This window comes from Pituophis catenifer, unplaced genomic scaffold (assembly GCF_029215685.1).
Source record: "Pituophis catenifer annectens isolate HBS135680 unplaced genomic scaffold, rPitCat1.0.hap2 SCAF_4, whole genome shotgun sequence".
Lineage (NCBI taxonomy): Eukaryota > Metazoa > Chordata > Lepidosauria > Squamata > Colubridae > Pituophis > Pituophis catenifer.
In genome coordinates, this window is record NW_027256884.1 from 31,999,698 (window position 1) to 32,025,409 (window position 25,712).

The following is a 25,712-nucleotide window of genomic DNA, read 5'->3' on the forward strand; positions in this document are numbered from 1 at the left end:
GTATGCTTTTCTGATCTGGGGCAAAGAAGAAATATTGTTTTAAAAGTATGTAACTTTCTCAACATCCTCAGATTCAAATAGTACAAGGAAACTGCCTTTACAATAATATGAATCGGTTGGGCAGGAACAAATTAAACTGTGACCTTGTTTATCAACCTTCCTTTGGTTGAACTACCTTTTGCTAAATCATGTCCTTCTTAGGAAATGTGCTCAAGCCCATTGTGCAAATATAGATAAGGACATTTTAAGAGGCAGTATGTTAATTCAAAAGCCCATTCCTCATCTCCGTTTAAAGATGAGCCAGTGTACAGTATACATATGGAATGAACAAATAATTACTGTAAATGATATATATGAGCAGAGGATATTTTAAATGTGCAGGGAAAACAAGTTGAATCCTTGGGCTTCCACCTCCGGTATCCATAGGGTCTCCCTCCTGAATTAGTACCATCTCTCTCCTCCCTAAATGGTTTGGTGCGTCTTCTTACTTTGGAATCGGCTCGTCCACAAAGATCATGAAGGGTTGCTTCTGGAAAACGACCGCTAATGCATCTCTAATAGGCCCACCTCTTCCATCTCGCTATAAACTCGACAGCATCACAACTATGCAATACAATGTGCACGTTCGACTGCACTTCGACAGCTACTTCTTGGCTCTGGCAACATTTGCGAATTTCAGGAGGCCACCTTTGATAACCTACTTTTACCAATGAGCTGAAGCCGCTGCGCTCCCGCCTGCAGAGTAAAAGAGAGCAAGCTGGGGGGAGGGAGAAACGTCACTGCAGCGGCCCTGGTCAATCACGCCCCCTCCAGTGGGCGGGGCAGCCCTCTCCCCCCCGACAGAGCCTTCCATTTCGCGAGGGCGGGGCTTTCCGCGGGGTGGGGGCCAGCTGGCGGATTCCGAAGCCAACAGCAACCGCTCTAGCGCATTTGATCTCCGGGAGGAAAAAGGCGTGTTGGAATCCCGAAGGCGCGAAAACCTGACGCATGCGCGCGGTTTTTTTCTGCACCGCCCCGGTAGGCTTGGCTAAACAAACGTCTGGCGTGAAGAGGCGGGAGAGGGCGTAACGAGCTCCTCGCGTTTGTCTATGTGGGGCACGTTTTCCCTCCGTGACGTCAGCTCCAGCGCGCAGCGTCACGCCGGAGGGACGCACGAAAGTGTAAGTTTCAATTTTTTCTTCCCTTCTTCCTGCCAACCGCCAAGAAACTCATCCTTGCGGGATCGCGGCGGGAGAGGAAGCGGGGGAGGGGAGAGGGGGCAGCGGCGCCCCTCGGTCGTCGTCGGCCGCCTCCTATGCAGGAAGCGCGAACAGGTGTGAGGGGCAGCTACGGGGCGTCAAGGACGGCAGCCCGCCGACCTCGGCGGAGCCTCGGGGCCAGGAAGGAGAGCCGCGGCTTGGCAGGGCAGGGGGTGATAGCGTTTCTTCGGAGAGAGGCGACGGCCGGCTCTGCCGCCGCATTCTGTTCACGCGTCCCGGAAAGCAGCTCCCCCGCCGCCTGGCAAGGCTCACTTCCTTGGAAGTCCGCATCGAATGGGGAACTCTGGATTCTAATTGGAGCCAAGCGGGATGGAAATAAGACCCGACTGGTTTTAAGGGGCATCGGCTTCAGGTTTAGGCAGCCGGTCTCTTCCCTCGATCGATCCTTTGCACGCGGAGTTGGCGTGCAACAGTCCCCGAGGATCCTTGCTCCCAAGCCAACGTGCAGAGGCTGCAAGACAGTTAAGGGGGACTTGCGACTGCGTGCTGAAGCCGCCCACCCTTCACCCCCACTGCACCCACCCACCCACCCGGGCCCTTGTCTAAGGAAGGTCTCCCGCGACCGCACCCCCAAAGGAACCGAACCCGGGGAGTTGGACAGCAACGCTGCGAGGAACGGCGATTAAAAAAAAACAAAAAAAAACCCCGCGTTGCCTTCCTCCCGCTTTGTCATGACTGCGGGATAGTTTGCGTTTCCACTTGGCGACTGGTGCAACGGCGGCGGTGGGTGGTGGGTGGTTTGAAGCGTCGCTCCAAACACGGCTCCTGCCGGCGAGGGCGCCCGCTGGGTCTCCCGCCCCCCTCCGGGGGGGGATTTTTAGGAGGGCCGCGCATTGCACATGTGCAGTTGGCATCTCTGGCTCCTGTGAGAGCGCGGTGGCGGTGGCGGCGGCGCTGTGGGTGGGGGAATTGCTCGGGAGTGCGTGGTGGGGGATGGAGTTGGCTCTCGGCTGCTCCTCGCCCGCGCTTCAGGTGCTCGGGGGGGGGGCATCGCGAGGATAGGTAGCAGGCAAGGAGGAAGCGACAGCCGAGTATCGCCTCTGCTGCTGCTGCTGTGGCGGAGCATTTAGGCGGGATGGTTTAACATGAGGAAGAGACCCTCTTCTTCTCTCCCCTTCGCCCCCCCTTCCCTCCTCAGGCCGGTGACCCAGGAACGAGGGGGAGAGTGGTGCCTGGGTGGCCCGCCGTCCCTCTCCCTCCGGGAAGGCAGTTGGTGTGGCGAGGCTAGACTTCCAGGGCTCTGGCCGGGCTTCTGAGGCCCTGGAGAGGGGCGGGTAGGTGCAGGAGGCGGGGGCTGGCGAGACTTGTTCTCTGAAGCACAGATGCTGCTGCTTGCTTGATTTCCACCGGGGGCTGAGGGCCCGCTCCCCCTCCTCCTCCTCGTGGAAACATTACATAAATTGCCTCGGCCTGCTTGGCTATTTGCACCGAGGAAGCGGCGTGCGTTTTGTTTGGGATTGGGAAAGAGTGCATTGGGGGTTGGGCCCCGAGGCCTAGCAATTGTAATGCAGGGAATGGGGCAGGCATTACTCGCTTAGGTTGTGCATATCTTTGTTTATGAGGCATAATTATTCCCAGAAACTCGGTGCACGGTCGGATAAGACCTTATCTTGCTCACCCCACCCACCGTGTTTCTCGGTTTAGATTGTTTTTAATTTTTCCCATAAGAAAGAAACTTAATTTCCTTGAGGACTAAACTGCCCCATATGGGAGGGAGAACTTTTGCAAATCGTAATTTATTGCAAATCCAAGCTGGATGACTAACAATATCTGAGCACTATTGGTATTCAATATGAAATGTGTGAGAGTTTACATTTAACTATATTCTTCCCTTTCTTTTTCAGAATATAGTCCAACCGTTTCTACTCTTCCCGTGGTGATCAGAAATAAACATTTTGTTTTTGGACTTGGTAACATGGCAAAAGATGTAAGTATATTTGTAAATAATTCTAGAGATTTATTGCTAGGATTAGTGAATAATAGAATTTACTACCTTTGATAAAATGGCCTCTTATAGGAGTTTAGGGAAGCAGATATATTATATTAAATAATAACTGTATTAGTAGAACTATTACTATATTCCACGAATATATAGTTGCACCTTCCCTCAGCATAGCTAAGCTGTCTTTAGTATATCACAAACTCCATTATATACAAACAGCACAAATCATATCATACAGTATCTTATTAGGTAGCTGCTGTGGTTTTAATCAAAATATGCCATATTTATTAAAATAAAATACCAGTGCAAACCTATTTATCTTAGTACTACCCACTATAAGTACAATTTTATTCTTTTTATTTTAGAAAAAACCAATTATCAACACTTGATTGATCTGAACCAGTTTTATTTGGATCACCAGTAGTTCTGCCTATTTTTAGGGAAAGCATCATTACATTTTCCTACCTTTGTATTTTTCAAAAAATTGACTTCTTTAGAATGTTGTTTTGTTATCTCTCTGGATCATACAATAGGTTTCCTAATGATTTGTTTTCATCTGTTGATAGTTTTTAATATTATAAGAAGCTTTAAATTTGAAAACTTACAGATGGCTGACTTTGTTGCATGTTTATTTGTATCATAGATATAATATTTTGTAATTATTACCTAATGATCTATAGTTATATTTTTAAACTTCTGCTAATATAAACTTATTGTACCTGAATGTGTTTAAACATGTGTTTAATTACAATTAAATTACTCAAATCATCAGAGAAATTTTGCTTGAAGTTTTAAATCAGTTTCTTAATTATAATTTTCTTCAGAGTTAGAAACAGTTAGTTCACTTTAATCCACACATATGTTCCTATATGAGCAGAAATTTAATTGATTGGATACCGTTTGACACATTATGTTTCTAAATCTTGTGATCCATCAAGCCTTCATTCCCTCCAAAAATCAGTTTCTGATCTACCCAGGCATTGATTGGTCAGTTGTTTGTTTGTTTGTTTGAATTGTTTGTTTACAAGCTCAAGAAGTAGACTATATCATTTTCAGCAATCCACAACTTTATTTTTAACTCAAACTATTTAAACTTATATTTAAATCAAACCATTTTAAACTGTTCATTATTTTAAGTCACCTTTTATTTCAAACTATTTCTGAACAAACTTTCATAGCTATCAGTTACCATAACAGTTTGACTTGCAACCTGTTGCATATACTAAATATTAACCAAATCAATTGCATCCAACGGCCTACAGTTATTACTACATTACTACTGATTAGATACAAGAGAAAAAATTAACTTTCAATATATACATGGAAGGTTAGTTAGAAGCTTAAACAATAATTGTATATTCCATTAAAACTCAGAACAAGGCAATGATATATACCATTTTCCTATTGTTGCGAGATGATGTCCATTAAGTTCATAAATGAAGTCTGACTTACAGAAGACTTTAATAATTATCTTTAAACAAAGCATGCAACTATGTTTGAACATGCTAAGGGTTGGATGTAAGCACACATAATTTGACTGCTACATAAAGAAGATGTATTTCTTCATAGGATGAGAAATAAATGTTCATATTGTTTGCTTGCTAAAATCATAAATAGAATGTTGCAGACTTCATGTAGTGGAGGATCTGAAGTAGGAATATGAACTTTGCATAAGCCTGAGATGATTTGTGTCCTGGGACCCTGAAAATTTTTCTATAATATCTTGACTGTAATGACTTAAACAATTAAATATCAAAAATCATATTGCCTTTTTTATTAAATGTGTTTAATCTGTATTGTCCAATGACCTTGTGGTTCATTTTCAAGTTCAAACTGTCTAGATCAGCGTTTGAAACAATTGTTCTGACATTACCAAACGTATTCCAGTACTGTTTCAAACTTGGAACACTTCTGCAATAGTTGGAATATTTCAGTAAACACTTTCAAACTCAACATGTTAATTTCATAATATCAGCAAAGCTTAGTCCAGAAAGTAACACCTTTCTCTGGCTATTACTTTATGCACATTCTTGCAGAGTGGGCTTGTTTTGCATATGGCAACCTAAAAGCTCAATAATATAACAGTGCTACCTATACAGTAATCCTCGACTTACAACAGTTCATTTAATGTCCGACTGAAGTTACAACAGCACTGAAAAAAGTGACATGACCATTTTTCACACTTATGACCATTGTAATGAACATGTAAACACACATTTTGCATTTGGCAAATTGTCTGAAAAATAACTGACAACTCATGAGCTCTAACTTTCCAGTAATAAACATTTTTTTAAAAAACAGACATATAACAATATTTTATTATCCAGAATGTTCTTAATAAATATGTCCTTAATTAAGAATCTAAATTTCCCTACTCCTTCAAGTTAGTGGTTATTAGGATTATTCTGCAAAGTCAGCATGGTTTGGAGAATTTGTTTTTTAAGTCAATACTGTGATATTGGTCACACGAAACCCTGTGGAATGATCTGCCTGGTTTTGTCTTGAATTTGAGACAGAATTTAGGAGCTCTATGTTCTGAGTTGGGAACACTTGAAACTTTTGGATGTTTTACACATAATAAAATAACTCTTGTTTATTTTTTTTTCAATAATGTTTACCTTATTAGGAGCCTTTGGACATTACATACTCTTGGTAATCAGTTTCAAAATACGTCATTCTCTGCTAAATAAAATATATCCCTCACATAAACTTTGATTTTAAAATCGACAGACCTAATTTAATAACATTAAATGATGATGATGATGATGTATTTTTTCCAGGAAAGGAATCAAAGATGTCTTTAGAAAGAACTATAAAATTGAAAAGGAATATCTATTACATATTAAGTGCTTGATGATAACATTTCCCTTTGCATTTAAGTGACTGTCTAGCATATGACCTTGTAAGAAAGGATTCTGTGTCTTCTGGGAAAGCATTGATTTCCATAGCATGTTGTCTGTTTCTTTCATACATCTACATTGTATGCAGCTAAAAGTAATCTAGGAAGTTCAAGCTCTCTTTAAATCATTTTTACTTTGTGTGTTTTGTAAAGGAAAACTAGAAAGATGAGTTAGTTGGAAATTATTTGGAACTTCATTTTAACTTGATTAGTTAGTCAAATTTATTTTGATTAAATCGGCAATGGAGATTATATTTGGTATTTTTCAAGTATAACTCTTCTGAACTATTCATTTTGATGAAACAGCTGTAAACCTAAAAATTAAGTCCTTAAAAAATATGTGGACTATGGACTGCTTGCATACTGTACTCAGAAAGTAATCATGAAAACAGAAAGATTTAGAGACTAATTTAAAATAAAATAAAAATTATTTTGTACACAAGTAGTTTATCAGAGAATAATTTAAAGATTCCAAATCAAAATCACATCTTCAGGTTTGATGTTCCAAAATCATATGAATGGCTTGATTAAACCATCTCTGATAAGTTCTGATATGAACATAAACTGCAATTTGTTTGTAGTTAAGGTGAAAGATAAGTCTCAGTATTATATTAGACTTTGGTGTAGTGCTCAGCAATAATTAGTGTTCTGAGTTGAAGTGTGATAGCAAATCCAATCAAGTAACCCAAAATAAGTAGACTTCATTATCACATGTGCATAATGGAGGTTATTTTAAAATTTGGATTATTCAGCAAAGCTATTTGATTCCAAGTAAAGCACACTATTAAAAAGAATTTATGAATGTGGTATTGCATTAAATTATATTTCACAATCATTTGATACAATTTAAAAATGTGATACATACTGATGTGAGGCATGTATTTTTAATAATCCAAATTGTGCATATAAGATACAACAGTAGCTTGTAATTTTCTTAAATGTTTTTCCAACTTTACACTTCAATCTACAATCCTGATACTTCCTGATGGATTCCCATCCTAGTATTTAACGGTAATTTGTCTGAAGTTGCTTAACTTTCTCTAGAAAGGCAATGGTTGGCTATGGGTGAAACATATGAGTTGATGGAAACTACTTTTACAAATTCATGTTTATATTGATAAACCTTCAATTCCTTCGTTTTTAATTCTTACCTTAAAGAAATACTTAAAAGAAATTATTTATATAGTCCCTGTGATTCTACCCCTATCTGTGGAGTTTTAATTGTGAAATGGCCCAGTTGGATAGAGCATATCTCAAATTTTACTCAAAAGGTATTAAATATTTACTTTCTTCAAGTCAGAATAAAGTTCCTTATTTATTATCTGCTGTACTATTTTCCAATGATTACAATAGTAAAATTATGTGTTTAATTATAATAAAGAATTTCTAACCTCTAGTTCTTTTATCTTAAGTGAGTAGTCACAGCGAACTTTGTTGTTAAGTGAGAAATGTTGTGGAAAAAACACTTCTTCTGCTAATGAGAAATTGTACTCGGTCTTAAATAGATTAGTTTTCTTGACAGGTGAGAAAGTTTAAATTGTGCTTTATAATGCAAAATATAGAAAAAATGTTGACTTGCTTTCGTTGTTACTTTTTGGACCAGAGTGGAGCTTTTGGAGCATTGTAGCTTCAGATTTCAAGATGAGGCAAGAAATTCAGGTCCAGCTTTCTTGAGACTGCTCAGGTTTTAAGTCCTAAAACATATGAAGCTTATTTTGAACTTGATTAACAAAATAAAGATCCCAATGAATCCTATTTTAAATGGATGCATTTTGGTTTACATAAGCTTTAGGAGTGAAGCAATGTGGTCATTGTTGAAGATCTGTTCAACTAAAACTAGATTTTCTTTTGGTTTTGATGGGACTGCCTAATAACTCTTCTCCTCAACATTTTAATTATTTTATGGTTTTATTTATTTCTAAATAAATTACCATAATAAATAATATGGTAACTATAAATAATAGTTACCATCATTCTACCTGAAATTGTTTGGATATGTCATCCAAGGATGACCTTATTTATATTGTTACAGATACATAGCATGCAGCAGTAATAATCTTGGTATCTTTCTGGACTACCTGGTGGGAAATGTATTTGATTTAAACATTGTTCTATGAGAAGAGAAGCCATATCTTATGTAATATCAATACCATAGCTTTATATATTCTTGGAAAGTTATCCTAGACTCTAGGATCTAGACCTAGAGAATCAAAAACTCTGCTACAACAATTCTAAATCTTTGTAATAATACAGTACCTCAAACTTTTAGGAATGCGGATTTAAACAAGGAAATGAAATATGTTTTAGTAGGGCATATAATTTTTCTTACTTTTAATCTATTTTAATATTGGGTTATATGAGCTGACGTATGATGGCATATTTCAACAGTATCTGCAGTGAGATTTGTTGAAGTTGGCATAATACTAGCTTATTTCAATATTTGATGTTTTTTGTAGTGAGTGCTGCATATCTATTCCACAAATACATTTTGGGAAAAAAAGGATCTTCAATGCTTTCTTTTTAAAAAGTATTCTCTGCAATTTCATTGCAAACTTTTTAAGGTTTTTTTCCCCCATTATATTTGAGGAGAAATGTGCCAAATGTGTTCATTACATGGACAGAGCAGTTGTTAGGCTGGTGAATCATAGTTGGAAGGCATTTTAGGGCTCATCTAATCCATTCCCCTGCTTAGGGCAGGAATCTGTTCGATATAACAATCCTGATATTTTAAGACTGTTACTGAATTTAAACATACCCTAGACTTTACTGTTTGACATAAGACTTAGTTTCCAACTCTAATTATCTTAAACTCTAAAGCTGTTCCAATTTGTCATGATGCTTTTTGAATTGGCATTATTTGGATGAAGTCTCCAAATACATTCAGGTCAAGGCAGAGTGCAATGATTTTCTTACTAACAAATTTTGGAAATGTGATGAGATAGAAGGAACATTTTATCATATGCGGTAGAAAAAATACTCAAAAATATTGGATAGAAATTCATAGAACTATTCAAGGAATTTTAAAAATCAAATTTAAGATGAAACTGTTTTACTGGACATAATTCCAAAACATATTACTAAAAAGTATCACAGCTTACATGTCTATGGCAGAAAATATAAATTTAGGACAACATTATAAAAGACATAAATTACCAAAAAAAATCAGAGTGGAAGTTTAAACATAACAAACATGGCAAAATTAACAACATATATTAAGAATAGAAGTACAAGCAAATTTAAGCAAGATTCACATCCTTGCATATATAAAATGCAGCAAGGCAAATAAAATTATTCATAGTTTTTAAGGGAAAAAAAATAACTAAAATTGAAATTAAAGATAAGCACAAAAAATTAAAATTAAATGTCTGTAAATATTGCGCATTAGTTGGAGTACAGAGGAAGTTAGAAAACCAATTTTATTGTGTTTTTAGTCTTTTTCTTTTCTCACTTTTGTATTCATATACAATATAATATACAAATAATGAAGATTTTAGCATTTAGTTCAGAGATTTAAACTTTCTTAAAACAATAATCTACTTAAATATAATTTAATTTTTATTATGGTTAATTTCTAATCAAAGATATACTGAGCACTAACAGTATAATCTTGTTTATTTCTTTGTCCAGTTATAGATATATATTTTTTCTCCTGCTTATTTTTTTTTTTTTTTATGAAAACTGTTAAATAAATTTCCTATGGCCTGCATTCTATGTTCCTATCAATGCATCCCAAAATAGCATTTTAGCCTTTTTAGCAGCTGTGTCATACTGCTGGTTCAAAACCTTTTCCATGTACTACTGCCAAGCGAGATCTTCCCCATGCTAAACTTGTGCCTTTTACTTTTCTCTCCTGGTATAAGAAATGTACATTTCTTTCTCTTAATTTCATAGCTCAACATGGCTCAAACCTGTCTAAATATTTTGAATTTTAAAGTATTAGCTGTCACCCGCCCTACCTTTATGACACTTGCAGACTTCAGACTCAGGACAGGACCTTGATGCAGTATACAGTCCATCTCTTCAAGCTGAAGTGGAGCCATTAAAAATACTCATTAAAGTCAACAGTGAGGCCATCAAAAGTACTGGCTGGCCCAGAATTTTTTAAATGTTCTGCAGGATTCTTGATGGAGTGATGAAAGATTAAGCTCTCTGTCCCTTCCTCCCAAAAATGCATTCAAAAACAACTATTTTGTATCATCAGTGCTTTGTTCATTAGGGGTTGCAGGATTTTTTTAACCAAGTAATTCTATGGTTTGAAAAAATTTGAGAACTACTGATCTGCCTGATAATTTGCATATTTGTAGCAAGCTTAGCCAAGTATTCATAAGCATGCTGTTAGATGTTTGCCCTGGTACAGATATCAAACAGACAAGTTTGCATTTTCCAGAGTTCTTCCTCTTTTTGAATATGGGAATAAATAACATTTACTCTCCCTTCTATCTTCTGGGAATGCTTAATAGTTTTCCACTTATCAAATATTACAAGAACAGTTCTGTAATCACCTCTCCTAGTTTTTCAGTGTAGTTTAATTTAGGATATTGATATTGTTGAACTAATTAACATCATATTATTCTTTCCAAAATGGTTCAGATAATATACATAAGACAGTTTTTCGTATTTATTTTTTATGGCTGTGTGTAAATGGACAATATATTTCTGTCTTTAAAAAGATGTGTTAAACCAAAAGAGTAAAGATTTATTCAAGGCCATAAAATCAAGTGTCATGACACAAATGTTTTTTTCTACTATAAAAATTGATAGAATATAATTTGTTTATAGATTATTTTTCATGGGTTATTTTTTCTTTCATAGGCTGGTCTCATTGAAGCTAATGGAGAATTAAAGGTTTTTATAGATCAAAATCTTAGTCCAGGAAAAGGTAACTTTTTTTTTGGTCATTTGTATTTAAGAAATGACACTGTATAGGTCTGAGGATTTCTGTTAAATGCAAAGGTTACTGGAGGAGGAGAGCAGCCTTTTTTTTTTTTTTTACATTCAGCAGAAAAATGCACAAAGCTGTTGTAGAAAAGTGGAACTCTCCTTTCTTTCTCTACTACTCCCCAACACAGGTAGTCCTCGACTTAATAACATTTCGCTTAGTGACCGTTAGATACAACGGTCTGAAAAAGGTGATTTATGACCATTTTTCACACTTATGACCATTGCAGCATCCCCATGGTCACGTGATTTACATTCGGATGCTTGACAACTGACTCACATTTATGACAGTGACAGTGTCTCGGGTTCATGTGATCAACTTTTGTGATCTTCTGACAAGCAAAGTCAATGGGGAAACTAGATTCATTTAACATTGGTGTTACTAATTTAACAACTGCAGTGATTCTCTTAACAAATGTGCCAAGAAAAGTCCTAAAATGGGGCAAAACGCACTTAACAAATTTCACACTTAGCAACATTAAATTTTGGACTCAATTGTGATTGTAAATTGAGGACTACCTGTAATCTAATGACTAATTCTTTTGAGGGAGTGGAGTTTGGAAGAGGGAGAATAATGCATTGGATTCATCTAGAATTGGAAAGTTAAAAGTAAAGGACAAATCAAAAAATGTATAAGATTTTAATATTCAAATAGATGGGGATTTTCATAAATAAGGGAAGCATGCACTGTTTGATATGTTTGTTTCATTGTTTTCCACTGAAATTCAGCATTTCCTTGAAAAGTTACATTTATTCCCTAAATTGAATATGTGGATACCAGTTTGCATTTGAGCTGTTGTTTGTTAAAATTTATGTTGATAGTGACATATGTACTTTTATAACTGAATTTTGAGTAAGTGCTAATAGGAAAAATACATGTTATAAGAATTTATTCTGCTTAAAAGTGTGAATATTAAGTATAGGTTTTTTGCCTCACGTTTTTTAATCACTGTTTACAAATGTCTTAGTTAAATGTTATTAAACAATGGGGTCATAAATGTTAAATTAATTAAATGAGAGTTACTGCTAATGATGCAAAGTTAATGTCAGCATGTCACTTCCTAGTGATTAATAACTGGTAGACTACATAGAGGAGATAATGTTTTTTCATATTTGATGTGGATTTTCATATTCTTTATCTTTGAATGTAACAGATTATAATTCAGGTTATGCCTAAAATTATGATCTTTTTCATTCTCTATTCCTCAGTGCCCAAATTTGAGGTGTTTTATATTTTGCTAAGTGAATTTGTTATTTTTTTTAGGGATTTGATCAGATACACTATTTTTAAAAAGTTTTTGACCACATGGTGGCAGTATTTGTGTATATACATTGGATGCTCAAAATTCAAACTTCCAAGTTAAATTGGAAAGTACAATAAAAGTGCAACTTTCTTTAGTAGGATTGGAAAGTTTTAACACTGAAGTGTTAGCAAAGAGTGAAGTAATAGCTTGATCTTAAGTATTTGAGGTGAACTTTTAATTTCATATTTCCTGGGCAGAAGTTTTCAAAATTGTAGTGGCTGATGATCCCTTTTCCTAGGTGTTCAAAATCTACTATGGATAGTTCTCTAACTCCGGAATAGTTGAAAAACTTAAAAAGGTTGCAAGGACAAGATAAGTAAGAGGGAAACCTTGTTATGTATATAATTATCCATTTACATAACATTGGATTCCATATCTTATCCTAGGCTTTTACATAATAAATAAATCCCTGCAAGCATCAAAAATATTAAACTATTGAACTTGGAAGGATATATGGAAGTATATATTGGAACAAGATCTGAAACTGAGTCAATATTAAAAACAGATTAACACTTAATAAAATATATGTACAAACAGATAATTGTATCTTTTTGTATTGTACATATATTTTATTCAGTGTTAAAGTAGGAAGTTATATGCATTGTCAATTGTTAATTCTTTTTTAACTTTTTATATTGACGTTTAGGTGTTGTTTCATTAGTAGCTGTTCATCCCTCAACACTTGGCAAACAGCTTTTGCCGAAAACATTTGGCCCGTCGAATGTCAATATTGCACAACAAGTGGTAAGAGGCCTGTCAGAGAAATCTACAAATCAAATTGTAATGATAATTTTTAACACATACACAAGAATATGCACACACCTGCTTATAGGAAAAGTGTTAGGCATGTGAGACATAAGGATATTTATTTCAAAGTCGTAGAAAAAGCATTTGCATTGTCAAGGCAAAATGAATGCCCTTCCAGTTCTGATTTATTTTATTTATGCCTGAACATACAGTTAAATTGGTATAATAAAATCCAATCTCCTGTTTATACTAGAATTATAGTATAGATAATATATACTATAGTATACTATAGATTGTAGTATAATCCTAGTTTTCTTCATAGTATGTTGTACTGTAGATACAAGACAGATTACTTAAAGTAATATCAGAAATTGTAGTTAATAACCACCAGTGACCAGCAAAATAGCTATAGTGTTAAAAAAACAGCACATAAAAACAGGCTCAAATATAATAAAAGGAATAAAATCACCCTATGCATTTGCTGAAACAAAAGACAACCAAACAAGAGAAAACAAAAGAGATAAAATAAACTTAAGATAGAAGAACTTCCTGTCAACTTCATTCCAGGATTCAGACATCTTGAGTTTTTTTTTATGGCAGTAGTTGCTAATAAAAACCTGGCTAGTCGTTTCCTAAAAGTAGGAAATAAACCACCTTTTTCTCATTGATTTTTTTTAAATTTATTTTTATAGCTTTAATAACAAAAACAAATAAAAAGGAACAAAACACAAAGTTACATGCTGTAAAACAATACAAAGTGAAAAAAAATATAGGTTGCTACAGTATACAATTAGAATTCTATATGTATCTAGTGCAAACATTACATAAGTATATATTAATTCTAAAATACAACTATCATGCTTTTTTAACGTACTGTATTTTGTACAAATGAATCCCATATTTCATTATACTTATTCATACAAAGTCTATGGCTATATCTCCTCATAGGTAGTAAGTGTATTCAGATCTTCAGTCCATTAAGTAAATGGAGACATACAGTATATTTTATCTTTCCAATACTGCAATGTCAGACTTTTAACCATAATAACATGTTAAAAAAACATTGCCCTTATTGAATCTCCAGCAAAATGCCTTTTTTGACAGTCCTTCCCTACATAAAACGTAATGGAACCCAATAAATTTTAAATATTTTAAATATTTTGTTCTATGTAATAATTTGAGATCTATTGACATTCTAGTATGGAAGTTAAGACACTCCCATTGTCTAGGCCAGGGGTGTCAAACTCATGTCATCATGGTGTCGTCATGTGACATATCGGGACTTTCCCCCCTTCGCTAAACCAGGTGGGGGTGGGGACAGCACATGACGTATCCGGGCCGCAAGTTTGACACCCCTGGTCTAGGCAATATAGAAATCTCTAATTATTCCACTCAGTTCACAGCATCTGCATATCAAACTGATTTACTGAAAATAAATATCAAAATTATAGTTTTTTTAATTTTAAAGGATTTAACAATTTTTTCTAGTATCTCGGGTATCTCAGAATCTCTAATTGAAAACCTGATTTGTACCAAAGTAATTCAGGTATACTTAAAGTAACATTTTGTATTGCAGAGGAGACCCAGTGGAGGAGTTATTATTATTATTATCATCATTATGCATGAGTTACAATACTGATAAATATATTGAAGGAGAAGAACAATAAGCATATTTTAAGATTGTGTTCCTGTAGGTAGACATATTTAATTTGGCCAATTTTTTAAGTTGCAATCGTTTTTTTAAGGAAGCTAATATCACAATAGTGAATAATTATTTCTTTCTAATAGTTTTCTATTAATTGTAGGTTATTGGTACACCACAGAGACCATCAGCCCCAAATACTATTTTAGTAGGAAGTCCACATACTCCCAATACACACTTTGTATCACAGAATCAGACTGCAGATTCTTCACCTTGGTCTGCTGGGTAAGTAACATTCAGTTAAATTAGAACTAGAATTTTGTAGGAATACAAAAATATATGCATCAAAAATAGGCAGTTTAACTCTGACATCCAACTTTTAATCAATCTGGCATTTGCTAAATAATCTCTAAAATAGCAGTTATTCTTTTCCCTAGTATATTGTGGTACAGGATGTTGATAAATACTTTAGTTCAGAATATAGATTTTTTCCCCCTATAAAAGCGTGTTATGTTTTGAGTCATAAAATAAACTTATTTTCTTTGATTCTTTTTTATCTGTAGATGTGTTTGGTCGTGATTGTGTAAATAAACTGATCACGTACACTGAAACTAAATGAAGCGAGTGGTTCAGGACCTGTTTAAAAAGTAAAATATGTAACTCTTATGTATGGACCTGTAAATGGATTAGGGAGCTGTGTACCTATAACTGATTGTATTTTTGTAGGAAACGAAACAAAAAGGGAGAGAAGAATGGCAAGGGTTTACGGCACTTCTCTATGAAGGTTTGTGAGAAGGTTCAGAGGAAAGGAACTACCTCATACAATGAGGTAGCAGATGAGTTAGTTGCAGAATTCAGTACTGCAGATGCTCACATCTCACCAAATGAATCGGTAAGTATATTTGTATTCTAAATTAATTTTTTAAAAGAATTATATAGACTTCCCATAAAAACTTCCTTTTTACTTAATAAGGATACCCATTTATTGCTCTCTTGGGTATCATTAGTTGGACTAACTGGTGATAGCAATGTCTGATTGTCTAATTTACTAGATTATATTGCTAAGTAGTATAACTGCAAGTATTTTGATACTTTTAATTTATGATGTTTACAGCAGGCTTATGATCAGAAAAATATAAGGCGACGGGTCTATGATGCCTTAAATGTTCTTATGGCCATGAACATTATTTCCAAGGAAAAGAAAGAAATCAAATGGATTGGCCTACCTACTAATTCAGCTCAGGAATGCCAGAATTTAGAGGTAAAATTTGCTGAAAATACTCCATTTGTAATATTTTCTTAATGGATTTTCTCATTAAATCTAATGATTGCTTAGGTTCTTAAACTTCCATCTAAGTTATGGATTTTGCTTTAATTTCATATGGTTGATTTCTTGTTTGATATTCATGTTTGAAGTAGTATTTTGTGATTTCATTGCTTTCATAATTGTATTCTTGCAAATAAACTAAAGAAAAACAATTCAATTTGCTTAAAAACCTAAAAATATGGAAGAAACTGTTAAAAGGACTCTCTTAATGTATTGGAAATTAACACAGGACAAGAACAAGTACTGATTTATAGGTTTGTGTTTTTTCCCCTCAGGATGTATTTGAAAAGTAGGGTAAAATACAGTAGAAATAGTTGATATATTCTAGTTAGTATAATACTATTAACTGGCGATGTTATGCCACGCCAGGTCAGTGGTAAATAAAGCCCCCCTCATTTGCGATCTTGTTCAGGAGGGGGGAGCAGACCTGGCGGGTATTACGGAGACCTGGTTGGGCCAGGAAGGGAGGGTCCCCCTTGTTGAAATGTGTCCACCCGGTTTTCGCGCATTTCAACAGCCGAGGTCACAGGGGAGGGGAGGGGGGTGGCGGTTGTCATTTAAGAAGGTCTTGGGCCGAGGGAGGCCACTGTTCCTCAGACGGCCAGATGTGAGTCCCTCCTTGTGAAGTGGGGTCATGGGGTCCAGATGGGCTTGCTGATCACGTACCTGGCTCCCTGCCATGTGGAGGTGGCCCTGCCCAAGCTGCTCAACGTTATAGCCGCGGTGGCGGTTGATACCCCCAGGCTTATGGTCATAGGGGATTTCAACTTGCCATCCATCGGTGAGGCGGCTCGGGAGTTCATGGCTTCCATGACGGCTATGGACCTGACCCAGTTAGTTAATGGCCCTACTCACACAGGGGAACACGCTGGACCTGGTTTTTGTCTCTGGTCAGTGGTTGAGTGATCTTGAGATAGGGGATATAGCGATTGAGCCCTTGTCATGGTCGGACCACTCCCTTCTTCGCTTTGAGCTTCGAACCATCACACCCCGCTGCAGAGAGGCGGAACCGATGAGGTGGTTCCACCCCAGGCGCCTGATGGAGCCTGATAGGTTCCAGACAGAGCTTGGGCCATTCCCTGAGGCTCTGGCTCACGCCTTGACTGAGGACCTAGTGGCCGCCTGGGATAGGGCGGCCGCTGGAGCCTTGGATCGGGTCGTGCCTTTGCGGCCTCTGACCCGGCGCCGGTCTCACCTGGCTCCTTGGTTTACCAAAGAGCTGAGGGAGATGAAGCGCTGGAAAAGACACCTGGAGAGCAGTTGGAGGGCCAGCCTTTCTGAATCCGACCGAACACTGGTAAGGTATCATATTAAGACTTACCTAGTGGTGATAAAAGCGGCAAAATGTAACTATTTTGCCGTTCTTATTGCGTCATCAGATAATTGCCCGGCCGCCCTGTTTAGGGTGACCCGCTCCCTGCTCCACCAGGGAGCGCGGGAGGACCCCTTGGAGGGTAGGGCCGAGGACTTTGTGCAGTATCTGTATGACAAAATCGCTCAGATTCGGGAAGACTTGGACTCTGACTGGGTAGATTCAGGAGGGATGGCGGAGGCAGGTCTTGAGAATGTTATCTGGGAAGAGTTTGACCCTATGACTCCCGAAGACGTGGACAGGATTCTGGGTAGACTGAACGCAGCCACATGTTTATTGGACCCGTGTCCCTCCTGGTTGGTGCTGGCTTCTTGGAAGGTGACACGAGGCTGGCTCCAGGGGATTATAAATGCTTCACTGAGTGAGGGTGACTTTCCCGCCGCCTTGAAAGAGGTGGTGGTGAGGCCTCTCCTCAAGAAGCCTTCCCTGGACCCGGCAGTGTTAGCAAACTATCGTCCAGTCTCCAACCTTCGCTTTGTGGCGAAGGTTGTTGAGAGTGTGGTTGCGCGACAGCTTCCCCAGTACCTGGATGAAATGGTTTATCTAGATCCGTTCCAGTCGGGCTTCAGGCCTGGGTACAGCACGGAAACGGCATTGGTCGCATTGGTTGATGATCTCTGGAGGGCTCGGGACAGGGGTTGCTCCTCTGTCCTGGTCCTATTAGATCGCTCAGCGGCTTTTGATACCATGGACCATGGTATCATGCTGCACCGGTTGGAAGAGTTGGGGGTGGGGGGCACTGTGTTACGGTGGTTCTCCTCCTTTCTCTCCGACCGGTCGCAGTCTGTGTTGGCAGGGGGGCAGAGGTCGACCCCAAGGCGCCTTATATGTGGGGTGCCACAGGGGTCGGTCCTCTCGCCCCTTCTGTTCAACATTTATATGAAGCCACTGGGTGAGATCATCCGTGGTTTCGGGATGAAGTACCATCAGTACGCTGATGACACTCAGCTGTATATCTCCATCCCGGACCACCCCAATGATGCCCTTGAAGTGATGTCCCGGTGCCTGGAGGCCGTGCAGATCTGGATGGGGAGAAATAGACTCAGGCTCAACCCATCCAAGACCGAATGGCTGTGGTTTCCGGCGTCCCGATAGAGTCAGCTGGTGCCATCACTGACTATTGGGGGCAAGTCGTTGGCCCCCACGGAGGGGGATTGCAACTTGGGTGTCCAATTTGGGTCCAATTCACCAACTTGTGTGAATCCTGGATTCACAGAAGAGCATTTGACGGCTGTGACTGGGAGGACTTTTTATTAGGTTCGCCTGATTCGACAGTTGCGTCCCTTTCTGGATTGGGACTCCTTACGCACGGTCACTCACGCCCTCGTCACTTCCCGCCTGGACTACTGTAATGCTCTCTACATGGGGCTCCCCTTGAGGAGCATCTGGAGGCTCCAACTGGTGCAGAGTCCGGCCACGCGGGTGGTTATGGGAGCGACGTGGCGTTCCCATGTAACACCTCTCCTGCGCGAGCTGCACTGGCTCCCAGTGGTCTTCCAGGTGCGCTTCAAAGTTTTGGTTACCACCTTTAGAGCACTCCATGGCTTAGGACCCAGGTACTTACGGGACCGCCTGCTGCCACCAGTAGCCTCTCACCGGCCAGTACGCTCTCATAGAGAGGGCTCCTCAGGGTGCTGTCAGCCAAACAATGTCGAGTGGCGGCCCCCAGGGGAAGAGCCTTCTCTGTGGGGGCACCTGTTATCTGGTATGAGCTCCTCCGGAGATACGGAGGATCCCGGATTTATGCACCTTCACCGTGCCCTCAAGACCTTTTTATTCCAACAGGCCAGCCTGGCCTAACCTCCCTTTTTAATTGTAAATTTTAAATTTGTCTAAAACTTTAGGAGTGTTTTAATCTGTTCCGGGCCAAATTTATTTAATTAGGTTTTTATACTGTTTTTAAATTTTGTAATCTGTGTGTTTTATCTCTTGGCTGTTCACCGCCCTGAATCCTTCGGGAGTAGGGCAGTATATAAATCAATCAATCAATCAAATAAATAAATAAATTCTGTGAATGGGCTAATTATATAATAGGTATTTTGCCTGATTCATGTATATATAATGTAATTAATTTTAAATACTTTTTGGATTTCATTGATAGTTATATAGCGCTGTATGTGCAAATGGTTCAGAATTTGAGATACAGTTAATCCTTGCTTAACAACCATTCAGTGACCTTCCAACCGCATTAAGTAGTAATTATGGCCCATGCCCAAAGTTACTGCCATTGCAGCATCTCATAGTAACATGATCAAAATTTGAGTGGATCACATGATCAAAATTCAGATGCCTGCCATCATTTATCATGACATTATGCACTTCAACTCCCACCACCCATCGGTCTCCCTGCCTTTTTGCCCTGCACTGCACTCTTCTACCCCCACCTGCACTAGTTGACCCTCAAACTGTTGATGAAGCATACCTGGCCCAGGCAGCTTTGCAAGGCCCTCACAAGGCTGTGCAGATACCTCGCAATAGGAGGAGGAAGATAATGAAGGGCAACTGAGCAGGAATTAGTAGGCCACGGAGTGCAGAAATGGATGGGTAGGCAGGTGGTGGGAGTTGAAGCAGAGATGAGTGCAGGGGAAGTGTGATTGCATGTTCCTGGCCTAACAGCTAGAACTTCTGTCCCTAAGAAGTGCAGTTACATGATGTTTTGTCTAATAATTACATTGCTTAGCAACAGATATTAGGGTCATTAAGTAAAGACTGTCTGTTTTTTTTTTTTTTTTTTTTTTTTTTTTTTTGGAAATAACTGTTCCATGGCAAGAAAATTGCTGACTCTTAGTCTGAATGGGTAACATTTTACAAAACTGTTTCATCATAATTAAAATATTGAATATTTTATTTCTGCACAGCTAGTTTGCTCTTGGAAAAATGTGCTTTTGGAGTTGTTTGATATTCTGGTTCTATTATTTTAGAACAATTACAAATTTTATTACACATGCAAAACTAGTTTCATGCTACTTTAGTTGCTCATTGGTGAGTAAAACCTTTAAAGTAGCTCCTAGTATATACTGCTGAGCATACATCTTTGATTAATTCAATATGGTATTACAGTATTTTTCTTTTTGTTAAGGTGGAGAGGCAGCGAAGACTTGAAAGAATAAAGCAAAAACAGTCACAACTACAAGAATTAATTCTCCAGGTATCATTGTAGAGCAGTAGCATACTTTTTCTTCCTGCTAGTCTAATGTTAGGTACAACCTTTAAAATTTGAATTCAGGTTTTCTCTTCTTTAAATCTGTTTACATTTAATGTCAAATCTGTCATGATTTCAACAATTCTCAAGTTTACATGGGTGCCTCATATTTTTTAAAAGAGGAATCTGATGAATGAGTGGTATACAAGCGACTATAATAAAAATGCCCATGTTGATTTCATCCCTGTGGTAACTTAAATTTGAGCTATTCTTTTGGCATTATTGCAGAAATAGTTTGCCATTGTTATCTTTCAGGATTCCTTATTTTTCAACTCCCCCATCTAAGCAACAAGCTTGAAATGTTCAGGTGTTCCCCCATCTAATACTGTCCAGGACCATACTTCCCTAACTTCTGAGATCACCAAGGTCAATTAGGTCTTGTCACCTGCTAAGTGAAATGAATGCAAATTGACATGAAGTGACATGAATAATGCAAATTGTTTCCCAGATCTTAAAAAAGCAAACTTTGTGTGCTTAAATCCTTTAACAGCAAATTGCCTTCAAAAATCTTGTTCAGCGAAATCGTCATGCACAGCAGCAAGCAAATAGATCACCAACTTCTAATTCTGTCATTCACTTGCCATTTATCATAGTGAACACCAGCAAGAAAACTGTAATTGATTGCAGTATTTCTAATGACAAGTAAGTTACTAATACCCAGAAAAATGGGTACTGTGTTATAGATACTATTCAAGTGAAACTAAACAAAATGTTTAAAAGTTATGATATTTATGTAGTTATTTACCAAGCACATCTAAATTATATTTACAAATATCATTACAATCTCCAAGGCATGTCACAACTTTTGAGCACCCCTGATGTTTGGAAATTGAAAGTTGAAAAATTTGACATGCCCTAATTATCAGTATAGGTTTATATTGCACTAAAAGGTGCTAAAAGGCCATTAAAAATAAATATTTTCTAAAATAAAAGCATTTAAGCAGCATAACACTTTCTAAGCATGCTAAATTTTCAAATTTTACATTTTAATGGAAGAGAGCACTTTAGAAAAAAAATATTGAGACCTGTATATGACACATTGAGCAACTTTTGTTTGTTTCTTTTAGGTTTGAATATCTATTTAATTTTGATAATGCATTTGAAATACATGATGATATTGAAGTATTGAAGCGAATGGGAATGGCATTTGGACTAGAATCTGGAAGTTGCTCATTAGAAGATCTAAAAAACGCAAGGAGCTTGGTTCCTAAAGCTCTTGAACCATATGTGACAGGTAAAGTTAAATGAAATTAACATTTTAAACATTTTGAAATAAAACTTGGGAACAAAATAAGCTGTTATTGGAACTTAACACAACTGTGATAAACAATGCAATATAATGTAAACATCTGCTTTGCTGTTAACAAAATACCTTCAGCTGTAGCTGTGCCATATTAATAGTTGAGATGGTGTAACCTTTGACAGCCACAGGACACATAATACAAATTTTATCTTCTGCTTTGCTAGCCATAATAATTCTGTAACATAATGGTAATGTTTAGTTCAGAAAACATTAGAAAATATTGCAATATACTAAATAATCACTACATTTGATTTGCATCTGGTGCTCACTGTACTTAAATAGTGTAAATTATTTTTTATTAATTTATTTCTTTTATCAACAAGAATAAAATACAAAACAGATAAACAGAAAAATGAACATCCAACACTAACAGTGAGGGGGGAAAATTCTTGTGTAGAGAAAAAAACCCCCCAAATGTCCAACATATCTAACATCGAACATAAAAAAATCATCCTGGCTGGATGCTGAAAAGTAAATTAAAAAACTGTATAGGTTATCATCCCCTTACATAATGGGTCTACAAATAGTTATAAGCTTTCCCATCTTTATTTCACAAAAATACTATGTTAAATAAAATCTCAAAAAGACTGGCTATTTGGTTCTACCAAGCTAGAACCCAGCAGTTGATGGGACATTTAATATGAAAGTTTGAAATGCTATATATGTAAATTATATTTAGTGGAGGTTTTATTGAATTGCAAATACATATGCTATAGAGTGACTGCTATCTAATTCCTGATGTTATTTTGTCTTATAGAAATGGCTCAGGGATCAATCAGCAATGTATATGTCTCATCCTCATCAGGTTCAGCTTCAAATGGGACAAGATTTTCCAACAGGTTAGATAAGATTGAGTTGTATGTTTAAAAACTAGTTCATAGACCCAGTATCATCTAAATAGTAAAACTACATTATTTCATTTTAATTGTTAATCATTAAACTGAATTTTTATTTAATTAAAAAGTGATCTCAGCAGATATCTAGGAAACTTTTTAATATACCTGCTTATCAAAAGGCATCTTAAGAAATTTTCCTTTTCGGTTGCCAAAATTGACCATTTTGCCACTGAATTTCTACAGTACTATTTGGAAGCTCCAAAGGAGCTGGGAACCAGATGAGGGCCAGACTGCCTACTCCTGTCTTAAAGCTTCAGATAGGAAAACTATTAAAGAACTTCAAACATGTATATAAAATGAAGGTAGGATAATCTTATCAGGGTCCATTGAATGGATTATCCATCAGTAAGTGAAAATAGTTGTTGAGTGGCTATGTATGGAATAAATACAAGTTTTTCCTCTGACTATGGGGGCTAGCATGTTCTTGTCGATTCCCAGCTTGCTTCTTAAAAAATGGGTCTGAACTTGCTCAGGTGAATTCTATTATTTCTATAAAACCTACTTCACTTGAGCAAGTTCAGACCCACAGTTCCATGCCATTGGGACTATTTTTGCACTAAACACTTTCAGTTTAGGTGTCAAGGTACCTAGGTAATTGTAATTAGAACATAAAACTTAGAATAAGAGTTGGAAGGGATCTTGGAGGTCTTCTAGTCCAACTCCCTGCATGAGCAGGAGAGTCCATACCATTTCAGACAAGTGGCTGTCCAGTCTGTTCTGGAAAACCTCCTGTGATGGGACATCAACAGCTTCTGAAGGCAAGACATTCCACTGGTTGATTGTTCTCACCGTTAGGAAATTTCTCCTTAGTTGTAGGATGCTTCTCTCTTTGATTAGTTTCCATTCATTGGCTCTTGTCTTGCCTTCTGCTGCTTTGGTAAATAGTTTGTTCCCCTCATCTTTGTGACAATCCTTCGAGTACTGGAACTCTGCTCTCATATCTCCCATAACCCTTCTTTTCACTAGACTAATCATACCCAATTCCTGCAATTGCTCTTCATGTGTCTCAGTCCCCAGCCCTCTAATCATCTTTGTTGCTCTTTTCCCCACTCGTTCCAGATTCTCAACCTCTTTTTTATATTGTGGCAACCAAAACTGGATGCAGTATTCAAAGTGTGGCTGTACGAAGACTTTGTAAAGCGGTACTAATACTTCACATGATCTTGATTGCTCTATTAATGCAGCCCAGGATTGCATTCGCTTTTTTGGCTGCTGTCGCACACTGTTGGCTCATATTTAAGTGATTGTCCAATAGGACTCCAAGATCCCTCTCCCAGTTGCTGGCATTAAGCCAGGTTTGACCTAGTCTACCTGTACTGTTGCCTAAGCTTACTTTTACCTACATTGAATTCCATTAATTTATAATTCATTTAATAATAGTTCATTGATTTATAATTGGTTTATATACAATATTTTTTGTATTTGGCCTTAGGAGTCTGCAGTTATCCCAGTCCTAGCTAAACGTATTAATTGGGATGGAAGGTAGAATTGAAAGATTAATGCAACTTGCTCATTTTGCAGTGACTACTCAAATGGAGGAGATGGAATGTTGGCTACAAGTTCCAATGGATCTCAATACAGCGGCTCCAGAGTAGAGACACCAGTGTCTTATGTTGGTGATGATGACGATGACGACGATGACGAATTTAATGAAAATGATGATGATGACTGATACTTTTTGCCTGTAGACTTTTTTATTTTTAAAATTCAGCAAGCGGCAGGAATAAATTCTAGGAAGAGATTGTCAAAAATTGTCCCATCAAGGAGATACTGGTAAGAGTCTGAATTTAGAAAATTGCACCTCCAATAAAGTAAAGATTGTTTGTTTTTTATGTAGATTTTTTTACATGTGATGAGGATGTGTGTGTTAATACCAGTGTGTTAATGCAGAATTTTTATTTACTTTTGCTTAGGATTTTTAACTTGAAGGAAAATGCATTTTGCCCCTAAATGTTGTCACAAAGTTTGAAATGTAGCCACATTTAATGGAAAATAAAATCTGTCCACCTGTCAAAATGCATACATGAATGGCATTTTATTTAGATTGCATTTAGGTGACATCGTACTGATGCATAGTAATCAAATGTTATACTATATTTTGCTGATCATGCCATGCCCAAAGAATCAAACAAAAAAGGATCTTTTAAAATGTTAGTTTGCAGAAATTGTATGAATTAATTTCCCTTTTTAAAATTATATTGATCATTGTAAGCCCATCAAATTCTATATATTATGTTTGCTGAAGTTAGAAATATTATAGTTATAATTTGGGGGCAAATGTTTACTGCCAGGCTGGTATAGCTGTGTAAATGTTTTGAAAGTTTAGAATGAGTTTTGCTTATGATAAAAATTTGTCTGATTTCTTACAGGCAGATTTTGAAAACAATTTGTTACATAGTTGTTTACATACTTAGAAGTCTATGGTATAAAAGACATGTACTGAAACAAATGGTTTATATTTGTTTCATAAACATCTTCCAGTAATCTATTATAAAGTTGAAATTAAATATAGAGAATGTTTTATGTTTAACTCAAAACTTGTCAATCACTTTTAATACTTCATTTTTTATAAAAAAAAATCAGGACAGGTGGTAGTCTTTTTAAATTTATTCACACAGAATTAACTGCACAAATACTGTCAGCTGCCTGTTCTAAGACAGTAGTCTTTTTACTGAAACACAAATAAACTTTCTGTAATATTTTATGGCATATAAGCAGTTTGTTTTACTTGTTTAATTGTGGCACTATTAGTTTTTATTAATAAAACACGCGTGGGCATTTTTAACAAATACTTTGTTTCTCTAATCAAGATTATTTTCACCTTCTGCTTTGTTGTGTTTGACTTATCATCTGGTTCTTCAGTATGGAAGAGTCTCAGAGC

At 37.3% G+C, this 25,712-nt stretch overlaps 1 protein-coding gene across 6 annotated transcripts; it reads left to right on the plus strand.

The window, feature by feature from the left end:
• The first annotated feature begins 1,028 nt into the window (after nt 1-1,028).
• On the plus strand, nt 1,029-25,620 carry TFDP1 (transcription factor Dp-1). Of its 6 annotated transcripts, none has more exons than XM_070943288.1 (12): nt 1,029-1,160; nt 3,104-3,186; nt 10,913-10,979; nt 12,989-13,086; nt 14,895-15,016; nt 15,458-15,623; nt 15,846-15,992; nt 20,510-20,578; nt 21,123-21,274; nt 21,700-21,866; nt 22,693-22,774; nt 24,353-25,620. In XM_070943288.1, the coding sequence occupies exons 2-12, from the start codon at nt 3,175-3,177 to the stop codon at nt 24,501-24,503; spliced, it is 1,233 nt and encodes a 410-aa protein (XP_070799389.1). In that variant the 5' UTR covers nt 1,029-1,160; nt 3,104-3,174; the 3' UTR covers nt 24,504-25,620. The 6 variants fall into 6 exon arrangements, with proteins under 6 accessions (XP_070799389.1, XP_070799387.1, XP_070799388.1 ...); XM_070943286.1 differs by lacking the exon at nt 1,029-1,160 and adding an exon at nt 1,205-1,313; XM_070943287.1 differs by lacking the exon at nt 1,029-1,160 and adding an exon at nt 1,205-1,313 and having other exon boundaries at nt 15,849-15,992.
• Nucleotides 25,621-25,712: the final 92 nt, after the last annotated feature.

Bases quoted from the DNA above. Each gene is read 5' to 3' on its own strand.
- TFDP1 (XM_070943286.1), top strand. The intron at 21,275-21,699 runs GTAAGTTACTAA...TGTTTCTTTTAG, and splicing joins TGCAGTATTTCTAATGACAA to GTTTGAATATCTATTTAATT. The intron at 21,867-22,692 runs GTAAAGTTAAAT...TTTGTCTTATAG, and splicing joins TCTTGAACCATATGTGACAG to AAATGGCTCAGGGATCAATC.